We start from the raw sequence: 16,265 nt of genomic DNA, 5'->3' as shown, positions 1-16,265 counted from the left end.
CAGTGGGATGGGGAATGCCTCTCTGTTCTGAGTCTGCAGCTTGTCGTCGGCCATGTTGGCTGCTTCACTTCAGCCATGTGGCTCCAAGTTCTCCCTGACATCCTGATATAAATATTTCTACCATGGACTGTATATAAACATGGACAAAGTCTGAGCGACGTCCCCCATTGGTTTCTGATTGGCTGCTTTGGAAGCCCGTCCATTGTGGTCGCCATATTGGAAATGCTGACTCTATTAAAGTATCCAGGCAGAGAGGCGGAGCATTGAGCCTCCGACAAAACACCATGACACATCCACCTGCAGTCTGTTGTCAAAACGGACATTTTAAAGTGTGGGGGCGTCTCAGGATGGAGTACATTATGTTGAAAGAACAACGCTGAAGTGGCACACGAAGCAACAGAATCTAAATCTATGAGGCATTTATATCTGAGTATATCAGCGGTAAGTTTAACATTTTCAAGGTCAACAAAGAAAGGACAAGAACATACGGGCGAACAGAAAACATAATGAAGCTGTTTCATTACGCGCATGGAGATCACGTCAGGCGTTTGCAGGAGTCCATGCCTCCCATTGATCTAAGGATATAATTTTCCTAACCACTCCCACTCGCTTGAATTTTTCTGAATTTTTCCTGCTTTGTTCTCACATCAGCTCACCGTGACTTCATGTGAACAATTCACTCTGGGGCTGGAAATGAAAAAATCCAGGAAAAGTCAGAGTGAAAAATGTGTTCACACTCTCAGCTCACTCTGAAAACTTGAGGAAAGTTTCATGAATCTTGTGCATGTGTGAAATCACCAAAGGACAGAGTAAGGGCTGAATTGGAAATTTGCATAAATATAAGTGTGTGAGTGTGTGAGAGAAGTGTGTGTTTGTGTGTTTTATTTGACTCGAGTCCAATCTCATACGAGAGCTTGATGTTGCGTGAGCTGTCTTTGGGAGAGAGAAACAGCTTCCGCTGCTGGAGCAGCAATCTGTGTTTTACGGTTAGTTAGTTAACATCGATAAAAGCAGCAGACACATCTGAGTGCTGCACTCGCTCATCATAAACACATGTCAGAGCACCTCTCTCTGCCGCTCGCTCCACAGACATCCCCCCCCCCCCTCTCCATTCTGCATGGATGCATTCCTCCTTCATACCTTTCCAAAACCTACAGGCCACAGCCCACTGGGAGAGTGGAAAGGGAGATTTCTGGAGTGCTAGCAAAGAGGGTTGTCAGCACTGATCAGTATTGACGGCGTTTAATGCGCGGCGACTGCTCTAGGATCCATATTTAACTCTGCATGAATATTTCATCCCCTCTAAGCGTTTATTAGGGGGCCGTCTGGGAGTCTCCTGAGCGTAAAACAGATCGGCCCGCCTGTGATAAATATCCTTGTGAGGGAACGGCCCCTCAAGCCTCCCCTCCCCCTTTGAGAGCATCACAGGCGACAACGAGGAACAGCTCCTTTTTACTGGGGCTGCTCAATCATCATCGTCCTAAAAGACGTTTAAGTGATCCCCCCAGACAGACAGCCGGTCTGCCGCGCTGCATGATGGGAAAAAATGGCTGATGAGTCACTGAGCTGCAGACTTCTCAGGTCAAGGTTAATGTGACCCCCCCCGCCACATCGGCTGGCTTATTTATGTTCAATTAAACGCTCAGAACACGTTGGAGAAAGATTAAAGCCGGCGTGCGGTCAAAGGTTCCAGCAGTTGTGCGGGAATGTGGAGGCAGAGCGTGCACGCTGCTCTCTCGCTGTAAATAAGCCTCTGCAAACGTGCAAATGTGGGCCAGTCTGCAGCAGCAGAAACTGTCTTTGTTATTAGTTACACCAAAGTTTCTCCCGGCACTAAATCACTCGTGCTGAAAAGTGTCCGTTTCCCCGAGCCAGCACTCCATTTTTCTGCAATTAACTCCGCCCTTTACGTATCTGCTCTTCCCACATGGTATAACCGATAGAGAACGGGCATGAAAAGTTCTTCTTCTGCTGCGAAAATGAGTTCAAGTGATTAATTTGAAAAATGGGAACAAATAGGTTTAGAGACTATATGTAGCCCGGAGACAAATCAAACGCATATAAAGGGGGAGTAGCGAGACAAATAGGTCCCTCAGCGGGTCTCCTCCTCCTCCTCCTCCGCTGCCTCGTGCCTCCTTTACTCACACATTTCATTTAATCTAAATATATATATATATATATATATATATATATATATATATAGACACATGTGTCAGAAGCAGTATTATAATGAGTAATGTTTATACCATGTAGTCTTTTTACATCTGAACCATCTGAAATATCAGCACACTCCTGCCATGCTTTTTCAACATCATTTGAAACGAGTTTATAATTTTTGTCATGATTGGGCAAAATATATTAGTATAACATTCTGTTTTGGTTCATATTATTTTATCTTTTTTATGAAGAAGAGATTAAAAAAAGGTGGATTCAGTCTATTTATGTATTTAATGTGTCTCCGCTGATCTGAAGGTTTGCTGCAGAGGATGTTAAATTCAGTAGAGGGAGCAGCACAAGAAGAAATCAGGAGGATTATGAGGTGTTTTCCGACCAAACAGTTCTGGTGACTTTTTAACTTTTTGTAAGAGGAACTATCCACTATGGGAGTTCCCTGAGAATTACACACACCATGGTGGTTTTTTTCTGTCTGCATACAAACAAGCAGGAGCCAAAAAGGTTCCTTTAAACGGGGTTATAGGAACTAAAATAGTTTAAAGTTCCTGTAGTACGGAACCAGTAAAAATCCACAAATCGATCCACGATCCACAAAGAACAGAGTCATATTTATTATGTTTTGAAAGATCTTGTGTTTGAAAAAAAGTCCACCTACTCCCACTTGGCTGCTGACTGGAACTGTACTGCACATGTGTGAAAAATCTCCCTTTTCAGAGGAACTGCATATTGTCAGTTAACATGTGGACAATAAATAAACTGTCACTATCGACGCCACAAAAGCAGCTAAAAGGCAAACAGGAGAACAGCGGAATACAAGGACGGTATTCTTCATGCAGGCCTCGTCTCCGGGGGAATCACCTCGTCTCATTCCAGAGGATATTAAGGGCTTCATGAGCCTGCTCTTTGTCCCACACAGAAACATGCAATCCTCATTTTAAATTAAAGGACTTAAGGTGGCCACAAATGGAGATTTAAAACAAAATTCAGCTGATGACAGGAGATGGTGAGGGCTGTTTGTGACACTGCAGCTGCTTCTCTAACAATCAGATATTTTAAAGGGTTAAGGGTAAATGTGTTGACCATGGACTGTATAGAACATGAATGTAGTCTCAGTGACATCACCCAGTGGTTACTGAATCACACAGATAGACATCACCAGGAGAGCGTCAGATTCCATTTTTCAAAGTTTGCACTCTGGAAACGGTTTTCAGGCACCCCAAACGCCGTCGACTTGTAAACAAACAGCTATAACCTAACTAGCTTACTGTTTTTGGCTAAAATCGTCGAGTAACCAGGGCCTTATATTCTTTATTTTACATCGTGCAGCTGTGGCTCAGACGGTCAGGGGTTCGATCCCCAGCTCCCGCAGCTACATGTCCGATGTGTCTGCAGAATTTGTCTTGAAGAATTTGCAAAGGAAAAGGAACTAGCTGCACGGACTTCTGCATCGTCTCGACTTCATAACATCAAGCTAGAACAGCAACATCATTGCATTTCCTGATTTCAAAATAAAAGCCCTTCCTGTCAAATCATTAACATGAGCAATGTGACACATATTCGTGCAAATAATGTAAATAGTATGTTTTAACTTCTCGTTATGAACTTAATTGACTTAGTGTAACATTTCACACATAATACTGTTAAGAAAACAATTCACAACAAGGTGTGACCTGCGGTGTCCTCGAGCTCATTGTTTTGAAGTGAATTGAGGTCAAGTGATGTAAATGGACTTGAGCTTGTTTATTTATTTTCTAGTCTTCTGACTACTCAAAATGCTTTTACACCGCAGGTCACACCTACACATTCACACCCTGATGGTAGAGGCTGCTGAGTAAAGAGTCCATCAGAAGTAACTCATCCATTCACACACCGCTGACAAAGCAGTGGGAGCAACTTGGGGTTAAGTGTCTTTCCCAAGGACACATCAGACATGTGGCTGCAGGAGCTGGGGATCAAACCCCTGACGCTGAACCACAGCCGCCCCAAAGAGGTAAGACACAACCAGTAAACAGACCAAAACAAGTATGTATATAGATACAAACACGGCCCCCCAACAGTACAGAAATACAAACAAACAATACAGAAATACACTTTTTTCTTAGTCATCCTTCTGCTGTAACTTTTCTCCTCCTTCCCCCTGAGCTGGATTTCATGAATAAATATCCAGATCAGGGCGACTTCCTCATCATTAAACACAGTAAGAATCACTGTGACCTCACTAAAACAGATGCATGTTTGGTCGATGTTGTTAGTGCTTCTGTTAGTGACACGACAGTACTCACTCATGCACATTATTCCCTCCCTGCCTCGGTGTATCCAAAATATACAAACGCATGTTGAATACTGAGAGACGCACGACTTCACCTCAGCATCACATCTGGCATGCCGTGTGCCGTCTTCACACCCCGTCAGCGCACCATCCAGATGTTGTTTTCATAAATAAACTGTCACTATCGACGCCACAAAAGCAGCTAAAAGGCAAACAGGAGAACAGCGGAATACAAGGACGGTATTCTTCATGCAGGCCTCGTCTCCGGGGGAATCACCTCGTCTCATTCCAGAGGATATTAAGGGCTTCATGAGCCTGCTCTTTGTCCCACACAGAAACATGCAATCCTCATTTTAAATTAAAGGACTTAAGGTGGCCACAAATGGAGATTTAAAACAAAATTCAGCTGATGACAGGAGATGGTGAGGGCTGTTTGTGACACTGCAGCTGCTTCTCTAACAATCAGATATTTTAAAGGGTTAAGGGTAAATGTGTTGACCATGGACTGTATAGAACATGAATGTAGTCTCAGTGACATCACCCAGTGGTTACTGAATCACACAGATAGACATCACCAGGAGAGCGTCAACAGCAAGTCCATTGTTTCCCTGTTTTTCAAGCGTTTTTTGGGTGCATAAAAGTAAAATAATGATCAACTTTTCAGTTCAAGACGCAGAGTCGCAGCACTTCTCAATGTCACTTATGGGCAAACCAGTCGATCAAATCAAATTGGAAGATATACCTTCACTTTTTATGACGTTTTCTCTGCTTATTGTCTAGGTGCAAAGCAATGAAAAGAGCTGTGTTTGCTTGAATTCTTTGTCCCTACTTGTTTTATTCTGTCGCTCGTACTGTATGCACGCTCAGCCCCGCTCTACAGGCACTCCCAGCTGTTTCTTCCCCCAGATGCGTGTTCACCATATTAGAAATGATTTGGTCAACCTAGTGACAGACAAAGAGCTGGAGCCGAGGCGGGTCTTAAGCCTTCTTGGTGAACAGCTACAGTCACATCGGTCCGAGTTATAATGATAATCACCATGTGGTGGACTCTGAAGCTTCAGTGTTTATCCAGCTCTGCATGGGTCTGTAAACCTTTCTGTGTTCTAACCTCTCTCCATTTTTCAAAAGCATCTCCAATATTGATCCTAGTTTGAGCACGTTTCTGCTCGTGGAGCTTATTAGAAACATGCAGAGGCTTTTTAGGTCGGGTACAATCACTTCTATCTGAACCACTTCTCTTGCCCGCTTCCATCGCTGCAACACCTGTTGACCTGATAACTGCTCTCATATCTGACAAACCGAGGGGCATCCAAAACGGCCGTGTGGGGGGTCGCCTTAAAAGCGCCTACCTTCTCTGGTCCAAACAAATCCAGAGCATTCAGGAGCAGAATCTAAAGTTAGAAGGAGGACATACTGGCTGCTGCATTGTTGTCAGAGAAGCCAGCACTTCAACATGTTTCCTTAATGATCAGATAGTAAGATACCTTTATCATCTCACTCACTACACATCTCACTGATTGGACCTTTAAGATTCAACAGCAAATACGTCAGCACTAAAAAAAGAAACACTGATCAGCTGGAGGCCCAATGTGTTAATCTTCTTATTAAAAATCGGCGTCTTCTCTCGATGTTTCTGTTAGACCTCTTGTGTAATTAGCTCGCTGTATCTGTTAGTGATGTGACTCAATTATTCCTGTTTGTACCAGAATCCAGTCAATGTTCTGGCAATTTCTTGTTGCCTAACAGAGGCACATTTTTAGTCCTTAATTGATTAATGCCCTTTTGTTTCACTCGGGTACATTTGCCATTGATTCAGCTGGTGGCCTAATACATTAGAAGCAGCAGAAAAAAACAAGACGAGCTGATTTAACAATACCATCCAATTTTCCACTCACTCAAAATAACACAAACATAAGAAAAATCAAACGGAGGGTCAGAGCGAGAAAACACTGCGGCAGCTTCCATTAGCATTCCAGCGCTGCAAAAAAAAAGTGGGATTAGCGTGGTGAATTGTGAAGAGTCAGTGAGCCCTTCTCTAAACAGGCTGTTGAGTGGAAGTCGAGCGTATGATGGGACTGGGACTGCTGGTGTGGAGACTCACAATCACACAATCACACACACACACACACACACACACACACACACACACACACACAGATGAAATTGAAACAGATTACTGTAGGGGTCCTGGGACTCTCTGAAGTACACAGAGAGGACTCTCACTGGTGGAATATATATAGTCTCTTTATCCAGAGCAGGCACACTCACATGGTTTTATGTGCTGCAGATACAGTTTGCTGTAAATTCTCAGATGGTGACCCCCCAGCACCAACTGTGCAGAGGCCCTTTTGTTTCGGGTTTGGGGAAAGAGTTTGCCTAAGAGTGCCAAATGAATCACATTGTTGAAGGCCTAAATATGCTCATAAACTCATGAAATTTTGCACAGAGAGATTTAGGGTCCTTCCACACATCCAGCTCGGTTGCAGTTGTTGCATATTTCCTTTGGGTCTTTTTATGTTCACAGTGCAATATTGTAAAGCTGGCTAACGCAGGGCTGTCCAGTTAGGACATTGGTTCCCAACAGGGGCGTGTCCAGAGGGGTGGCCAGGGGCTGCATGGGCCTGCCTTAAAATCTGATTGGCCACCCCAGATGCCACCTCAAAAATCCTAAACTCTAGTTGGCTATTTGCCCTGTCAGAGGCGGGACTTCAGTCAAAACTAACTTCTTTTTTTTTCAAAAGGCTGCTACTATAGTTTTCTTCACCAATCAGACAGGATAAATATTTGATATTTATTGGTGTGTATATGTGTGTACGCATATGTCACACTTCAGGCCACCCCAGCAAAGGTCAAAAAAGTCTGGACACGCCCCTGATTCCCAACATGGGGTCTGGGCCTTCCTGAGGGGGCTGCAAAGATCTCATAGCTCTGAGTTTGTCAAAATTAAATATGCACATATTAATTAAAAGAATGGCAACACCCTGACTGGATTTTTTTATTCAAAGTTCTGCAGATAAAATGAAGTTAAAAATGCATGTTTCAGGATGCTGAGTCAGCAACTTCACTTATGGTCATGATAATTTTAACAACATGATTCCCTCTCAGGCTGAGGTTCAGTATGAACATGAAGACTCGCAGGCTTCACCTCAAAACGGCTCAGTACAGTTTATGGTGGTCGTAGAAAATGTACCAGTCATCAGGACACTTCTGGAATAATCATTTTCATCAAAGAAATGAGGCTCAGAATGCAATTAAGGTGACCTGACACAAGTGTCTCTGACTGAACGGAGGTGCTAACACTGGAAACATTAAAACTTTCAGACCACCTTCCCCACTTCTCCGTCTCTTCTGCTGCCACTATACTTTAAATTCCCATTAAGATCCCACCAGGATGTTAACAAAGACCAGAATGCTTTCCCTCTGAATACAAACTCATTTCCCTGTGTGTCTTAAAGGCTTTATATGTGATTTTTTGATCCAGCAGATGTCGCCCTTGAGCGCCAGCATGAAACCAAAACAACTTGTGCTGCATTGTTGTGTTAGCATGCTAATGCTAGTGATCTTTATTATGCTCGTATCTTCACACTGCATGTAAATTTACCTGAAATGAGCGTGATCTAGAAACACAGTTAAGCAGTGAGTACAGTATGTTATTCTTCTTTTCTCTAGTCCCTCAATTAAAACACTTTTATACTCGAGGGGAGGAGTCAGCCGGCCGTCCGGGCGATGTAAACAAAGTGAAGATAGGACTCTGAAAACTCTGAAAACATCACAGACAGTGGGACTCGGGTGTTACACCCATTGTAGACAGTCATGACTCACAGAGTTATTTTCAGAGGAGATACTTGATTTCTACATGTAAGTGTGAAAAATCACATATAAAGACTTTAAATTACCACTTTGGACGTGCACCATGCAGTCATCCATATTACCTGTAGTGAACATACTGTCAGGCTGATCTTTCTTCAAATCAAGAAAAAATGAAGGATAAGAATCCAGGAAAAGTTGTGCTACTGAATTGTGTTCCTGTCCATTTCAATGTTGTTATTGTTGCTGTCAGGTGTTTCACAAACTGTTTCTGAGAATGACACACAGAGAGGAGCTGAGTCACAGCAAATGAAGATGTTTTCTACCCAGAGTATTACAGCAGCTTTTCCCCCGTCACCTCCGGCACGGCCTCAGGATGCTGCTGCCATGGAAACCAGGCTTTGAACAGAAAGGGTTTGACTTTACTGTTGAAGAACACATTACACCGGGTTACCTACCACAGTCACATTGGTATTATGTTCTGTTTTTTCTGTCCTGTATTCCAGTGTTTGATTGCACAGTTAAAGGAGATTGTACATAAACTTTTGTTATTTGATTTTATGTGACAGTTATACTTGAACTAATTGATTTTGAGCCGCAATATTTACGCCTCTGTGACGTTTCACCTTCAATCTGAAGGTCATGGAGGCGTAATGGGGGGATGGTTTCAGTGGAGCCAGTGGGGGAGTGCAGTGCTGTGTGTGTGTGTGTGTGTGTATGTGTGTGTGTGTGTGTGTGTGCGCATGTCTGACTGTGTGTGTATGTGGAGCTCTCTGTGAAGTCACAGACTTGGACACAAGTATTACGCCATCACAGAATCAATATTAAGTACAAAGACGTGATGACAGCTGAGCTTAGTTACGACACTTTCTGAAAAAAAAACTATTTGATCCACAGTTAAAAATCTACACAGCCCTGCTGGAGTCATCATTCAGACATTCATAGATGTGTCTCCTCCAGCCAATGACAGCTTGAGGTGAGTTAAGTAGAGGATACAATTCAGCAGTTGGACGCAATTTAGAAAAAAAAAATTAGGACCTACATGGCCGTAGCGGGAAAGAGGAGAAAGTATAATCGAAGTGAGAAAGCGGATAAAGCTCCTTCTAAAACGAGGGTGAACCTCGCATTAGCTTTTACCCGCGGACGTGGAGGTGGCCACGTTGGACAGTCAGGTGACAAACACCGGCGGTTAGCTTGTGCTAGCGTGTGTTAGCTTGCAGTGTAGCTACAAGCAGTAAATGTACACACTACGTCCTGCAGGGAGTGTGAGCTTCAAGGGAGATGAGCCCAGGAGGAGGAGGGGTCCAGTTTGAATGTTGCCATGAACATTTTTACTGAATAACAGTTTCTCCCCCCAGGCGGTCACTCTGATGAACACTAAACAGTCACAGAGTGTCAGACCTGTCACAGTGAAGTGACCCTAAACCAACCTTCACTGTGAATATACATATGTGTATATATATATTATTTAATTTAAATGATCAATACACACACTTATTTATGTAAATACTGTAATTGACATCTTAATTGACTCATCTGTCACATAACTGCATTTTACTTATCATGTTACTTCAGCATCTTTTGCACTGTTTCATATTTAGTCATGTAAATATTAGTCTTTTCTTATTCTGTTTATTGTTGATATTTAATGTTGTACCTGTTCATAAGAGAGCACAGTTCACCAAAGTTAAATTCCTTGTGTGTGTGTGTGTGAGCACACCTGGACAATAAATCTGATTCTGATTCTGAACATCGATGGAGTCTGCTGGCTCTGAGAAGTTTAAGCGATGTTTCCCTCTAGGAGACCTCTTAAAACAAAGTGAGGTCTTGTATACCGGTGCGACAAATACTCCTGATTTTACGCTAAATAGTTGTAACACTTTTTTGAGACCGCTATAAAATCTTTATGAACTTCTGCAGCCCCTCCTTCAGAGCTTGGCTGCACGATAAGGTTTCTGCATTTTTTGTGTCCGCGGGTGTCGGAGGCTTTGATTGAATTTCTTCACACCAATAACGGCCTTTTTCCTTTTTCTGTGGCAGACTGAAGCATTATGTAACCTAAAAAAAAAGAAACCCACAGCAGCAGCAGCAGTCATGGCCGCCATCACTAAAGACAGTTTTGTTCAGTGTGGACTCCTTACTGTGAACATCAGAGAGAAACAAGCTCTGTGTGAGCCAGTGTTTTATTGCACACACGAGCCTGTTCTCCCTTATGGCCTAATCAAACTTTCTGCAGCAGTGGGTAGCAGCGGCGGCGGCGTTCAGGTAGTTGTACGGGTCTTATGGTTGGCTGCGAGAGCTATAACACATGCTGCTGCCATCTCAGTTTTGCCATTATAAAGTTGAGCCGTTAGAGGAGTCCCATTATGGTTATTGATTTGCTTGTTTGCGCCCCGCTTGGTGGAGAAAACAGCACAAAGAGAGAGGTTGTTTCCTACATCTTTTATGTCCCCATTTCCAAACACAGGCGCGCTTTAGAACAGCAGGTGGGGCGGTCGGGGTAAGGGGGGGGACCCCAGGAGAATTATATGATAATATAAATGTTCTGCTGCACTGACTCTGCTCCTTAATGTTCCTCTCAAACCGAAACAAGTTAAAAAAAAAACAAGATTTAAATGAGATCATGTCTGAACCTCCTCGGCGACTCCAGTCAAGACGTGATTCCCGCTCGCCCTCTCCGCTGCTCCATCTGTGCTATCAGATCACCTGTGTTAATGGTGACAATGAGAAGCCGTTTGTGGGTCAGGCCAGGATCTCATTTCCCATCTCCAGGACAGAAAAAATCAAGCCACCATTAACCCCATAGTGAACCAGCCATGTCGTCTTTACAACTTAATTAACGGAGGTGACGGGATCAGCCGCGATCAATTCCTCCCTGCAGACGAGACCTGCAGGGCAAACTAAGTTTTACTTAAAGGCGGGGGGACGAGCACGTTCCACACAGGCCTGCTTAAAGGTGTTAGAGGATTCTACTGCTGGGAAGAAATATGGGTTTATAACGTGTTTTTTTTATTCTCGATTCTCAAGTTTGAAAATCCAAAACACTCAAAGGTTTGGGAGGTTAAAAGTACAAACTTGTGATCTAATGTTATGAACTGTAGGGGTTTGAAAAGTCTCTGTTATGCAGATCCAAAACTCAAATTGGATGTACATTTATTTCATTACTTGATGGCCTAAATCAGCTCAAATCAATTTGGTTTCTAACGAAGGACTGGTAGGGCCACATTAAGGTCACAGCCATCAACAGCTCCTCTCAGTCTGCACAGATGTAGAAGAGATGTTTATTCATATTATTATTCCCTTTCTGTCCTGAATCCCTCCTGATAGATCTGACACCTAGAGGCATCGGCCAATACTGAGGAACCATGACAACATCATAAATGTTATTAGTAACTGACATTGTGCTTGCTTTAACTAACATTAGACCAAAACCAAAATAGAATCATACGACCATGTACCTGAAGATTTATTTTTGTGCGTTTTGGGCCTTTATTGGAAAGAAAGGACAGTGGATAGAGAAGGGAAAAAAAGGGAGAGAGAGAGAGAGAGTAGGGAATGGTCGGATTTGAACCTGGGCCACCCGCTTGAAGGACAACAGCCTGCATGCATGGCGCCCGCACAACCACTGTGCTACCAGCGCCCCGGACCAATCATGTGAGGGGGAATAATCCGTCATGGATCAGATCTGTGAAACCAGAGGCTCCTCCCTCTTAACGTGGAGTCTAGAGGTCCTTCTGATCAGTCTTTACAAGTGGAGACATACGCTCTAGTATTGGCTCTTTCTGTCAGTGGGTGTGTGTACATGAAGTTTTTTCTCTCTGGAGTGATATCCAGTTCAAGCAGAACTCAAACAGTCCCCACTGTGTGTTTATTCCTCTGTTATTATTTTCCAGTCTAGTTTTTGTTAAGCACACCAGAGTCACTGTGCAAATAGACTCCGCCTGTGTTGTAAAAAAACGCCGCTGTCGCTGCACGCCTCCAGATGTTGCTCCTACGCTCGCCCCCTCGCTCTGTGCCACAGATTAAATTCTCCTCCTCACTCACCTCGGTGACATTGATTGGCTGTTATTTTAAATTGACCGACGTCATGGACTGAAAACCAGACTTTTCCCCTTTTTTCTGCCAATTCAAGCTGTAAGACTTCAGGAGGACCTTCAGACATGTGCAGTAAATATACACCCACCTCAAACAGGAAGAAAGGATCAGAGTGTTTACATGGATATAGATCCAAACATTATCAGCATAAACCCCACCTCATAAACCCCACTGTTTTCTGAATGGGCTGGATCGGATCAGTCTCTTCTGATTTAGGTGTTTTAGTGTTGCAGTACTCGAAATCGGTCTTGGTTCCAAGAACGGTCTGGAGGCCACTTTTTGAAGGTCTCGGCTCGAAATCAAAAGCAATTTTACTCGGTCTTGTCTCGTACTGAGATGGCTCCAGATTTTTAAATGAAGACCGCTCAAGACCAACACTGATTGGTTATCTGTCCTTACTTACATCACTGTGATTAGAAGGAAAATTCCTCTTTCTCAAAAAATTCATTAATTCCTAAAAATAGATTTTTATCGCCCAGTTATTGTCGCAACCTTCCATGTTTTGGTCTAAGTGGGTGATATGGCCGCCACACACAAGACGATGATTTTTCAGTAATAATTATTGGTCTTGGTTTTGTCTCGTTCTAGCCCTGCCTTGGTCTTGGTCTTGACTCTTTCTCGATCCCTAAATGTCTCGGTCTTGTCTCGGAGCGCTCCAGTCTCTGGTATGTCTTGGTCTCGGTTAGTGTGGTCTTGACTACAACACTACAGGTGTTTACATGAAGCCCTTTTTCTTCTGATCAGACTTTTCTGATACTCTGATTACTTATGGTCCATGGACACACAGCTAGTATGATTAGTACTCTAAGTGACAAAAGTAGACGCCTTGTTAGGTACACATCAGCAGCTCTGCAGGGAGCCAAAATGCAAAAACAATGAATGGAAATCATCAAAAGTGTTTGGTGAAATCTTTTTATGGATTTTACCAGTTTGATTACTTTGATTACACTTGATTAAATTAACTCTGTATCTTTATGTGTGTGCCTATGTGTGCATGTGTTAGCCCTGTTGTGGACTCTAACCCTGCTGACACTAACTATCTGCACACAGTAAATAAAGGAGTTCATTAACAGCATTTAATTTGCATGGCAGCTTTTTTTTGGTGGGGATTAATTGTCTTGTTTGTAATCTAACACATGCAATTACCATATGATAGGACTCCTAACAGCCAAGTGAAACTGTCCTGAATGCTAAACACCGGGAACACACACACAGTATTGTGATCCAGGCCACAGTAGTCCCTGTGTGTGCGTTGGGAAGGAGCTCGGGGAGGCCTGGCAGCCTGTCTCCGGGCTGGCACACTCTGACCCCTGGCATATGGTACATGTTCCCAGCCTGCTGGCTTATTTGTCGCTCAGTGACCTGGACTGCAACAATAGTTTGAACAAGGTCTACTTCCCTGAGTTACAAGAAAAGCATGTCTTCTGCAGCCTCACCAACAAACTCTGACATCCATGAATTATGGAACAACGGCGAATGATAACAATGCTCAACTACACCGGGGCAAACAGTCGGATGTTCGACAAGAAACACTTTAATTTATTCTGAACTGTTTTCTCAGCTTGAGAAACAACAAAATGCCAATACATGCGAGGAGAAATACAGATTTTTTTAAGAATGACTAACATGTCAAGAAAGATAAATTATGAGCAGCATCTCATTGATCCATTTTGAAACGTTTTCTTTGCTTTATAAAATGAGTAAAGGGTAAAAAAAAGACCTTAAAGGTGACATATCCTCCTCCTCTTAAACCAGTTTAAATAAGTCTCAGAACTCCACAAAACATGTGTGTGAAGTTTCTTGTTCTAAATCCACTCTGATCCTGTATTTGATCATGTCTATAAACCCCTCTATTTCAGCCCTGCTCAGAACAGGCTGTTTCTGTGTCTGTACCTTTAAATATGTAAATGAGCTGTGTCTGACCACGCCCCCTCTCTGGAAGGGCTTGGGTGTACTCAGTGCTTTCTCGCTCCATGTCATTGTTTACGGTGAGAAGGCAGACTCAGAGGGCAGAACAAACACCTAGCTGTGGGAGTGTCACCCACCTGGGGGAGGGGCTACTGCCCTTTGTGATGTCATGAAGGGAAAACCTCCAAACGGCCTGTTTGAGCACACATTTTCAGAAAAGTGGAGCAGGGTGAAGACGGAGAGGATGGACTTTTCTCATCATTGGGGGGTTTGTAGACCGACTAGGGACACATATCAGAGTCAGAGAAACATGGTGAAGTGGATTTTGCAGAATATGTGACCTTTAAATTAGTCGTGTCTCCTTTAGCTTACTGTATTTAGAGCATGCTAGAAGCAGGTCTAAAGGAGTGGATGTATTAGTTTGATCAGCTTTGACAAACATTATAGGCCAAAAACAGAATAAAACATTAAAACAACTCTGATGGAGCTTTATGAGTTATTGATGAAAATTGTTCCGTATTTCAAAGCGGAGGAAGAGATTGTCTTCTTACCAGTGCTGTCGTCATAAACCACAGTGACCGTCTTCCATTTAAAGAAGTGGACCAGGTCCAGGATGGCCCGGCTCAGGGAGGAGAAGTCTGGATACAGGCTGACGTAGAAGATGTCTCTGTTGTCCGATACCTGGTGTTTCCACTTGGTTTGGATGTGAGGGACTCCCAGGGCGTTGCAGATGGACTGGACCGCGTTGGCCGAGGAACTGTGAGACGGTCCAAAGATGGCCGCCACCCCCAGAGAGAGCTGGTCGCAGGCTGGAGAAGGGGAAACATTTGACTGGTTAGATTTCTTCTCTGTTCTGCTTTAGGATGTGTTCATGATGACAAATGGTCCAATCATTTTCTACAGAGATCAGAAACTTAAGTATGAACTACCTGATGCAGCGAGGCTAAATGAATGTAATCTCCTCTGTTAGCAGAAGTCTGGAGATATCATATATTTTTATTAGCATTCAATAGTCCAATGTGCAGAGCCAAATCGGCAATTACATACCAATGAGCATCGACTACTCAGAACCTATGAGCAGATTTAAATCCAATAGTCTCACTCCTTGGTTCCCAGGTCTCTTTGTCATCATAGTTACAGAATACTAAAGTGTGTCAGATAAGACCTGTGATCAGTGCTGCTCCAGAGTGAAACACACATGTTATTATAATCTAGATCATTGAGGCTGACTTAGTTTCACATCACAACAAAGGCTGTTACTGGGCAGAAAGAGAGGAGAATGAGTTGCTATGTAGCTAGTTACCTGTCGACAACCGCTGAACAAAAACCTCAATTATACAGAAATACAGGGGCCCTGATTGGACCTGAAATAAATCTTTTTGGTTTCTCTTCAGGATATAACTTTCATAGTAAAGGTTAAACATGCTGAATAAATAAGCATGACGCTAAACTCTTTCTGGACTCTAACTTTTTAAAGAAGCCTTGACACATTAGCATAATTTTGACCTTAATAAGATACTAGTGAATAAGAAAAAAAATGAATACCTGTTTCAATACTACCAAGACAAACATAGATTTCCTCGGCACTAAATGATTTTAATAAAACAAAAATTGCTGGGAAACTCCAGCTAACTTTCTAAATTGCACAAATAAATGGGCAACTCTTACATACCAAAATGTTGCCCATGTATTTGTGCAATGTAGACAGTTAGCTGGAGTTAGCTTGTAATTTTTGATGGACTCATTCTCTTCTTAAGCCCCTTTCTTATGAGAAGGACTTTTTGTTTTTTTAAGCTTCAGCCCTTTTCGATTCTGTCAATCAACAATAAAAGAGATTGTATCTGTTCAAAGTGTTTCTTTTTGATCAGTTCAAAGCTTTTATGGGTCATTGGTGAAATGGCGGTGAGGTTATAGAAACATCACAGGGTTGACTGAGGCTGTAGTGGAAGGGCCCAACGTGACATCTTTTCATTGGGGCCAAAGAAATCCTGGAAACAACCCTGCATTAAAG

General features: G+C 43.0%; 1 protein-coding gene across 2 annotated transcripts in view; it reads right to left on the bottom strand.

The window, feature by feature from the left end:
- Nucleotides 1-16,265, bottom strand: part of grik2 (glutamate receptor, ionotropic, kainate 2) — a 254,379-nt gene that overhangs the window by 139,850 nt on the left and 98,264 nt on the right. For both annotated transcript variants that reach the window (XM_061049540.1, XM_061049541.1), the window contains exon 4: nucleotides 14,806-15,063. In XM_061049540.1, coding sequence (XP_060905523.1) covers nucleotides 14,806-15,063 — 258 coding nt within the window. The remainder of the gene's footprint in view (nucleotides 1-14,805; nucleotides 15,064-16,265) is intronic.

This window comes from Labrus mixtus, chromosome 11, assembly GCF_963584025.1.
Source record: "Labrus mixtus chromosome 11, fLabMix1.1, whole genome shotgun sequence".
In the NCBI taxonomy this organism is placed as follows: domain Eukaryota; kingdom Metazoa; phylum Chordata; class Actinopteri; order Labriformes; family Labridae; genus Labrus; species Labrus mixtus.
Note: the sequence above shows the minus strand (reverse complement) of the source record. Positions and strands in the feature narration are given on the sequence as shown.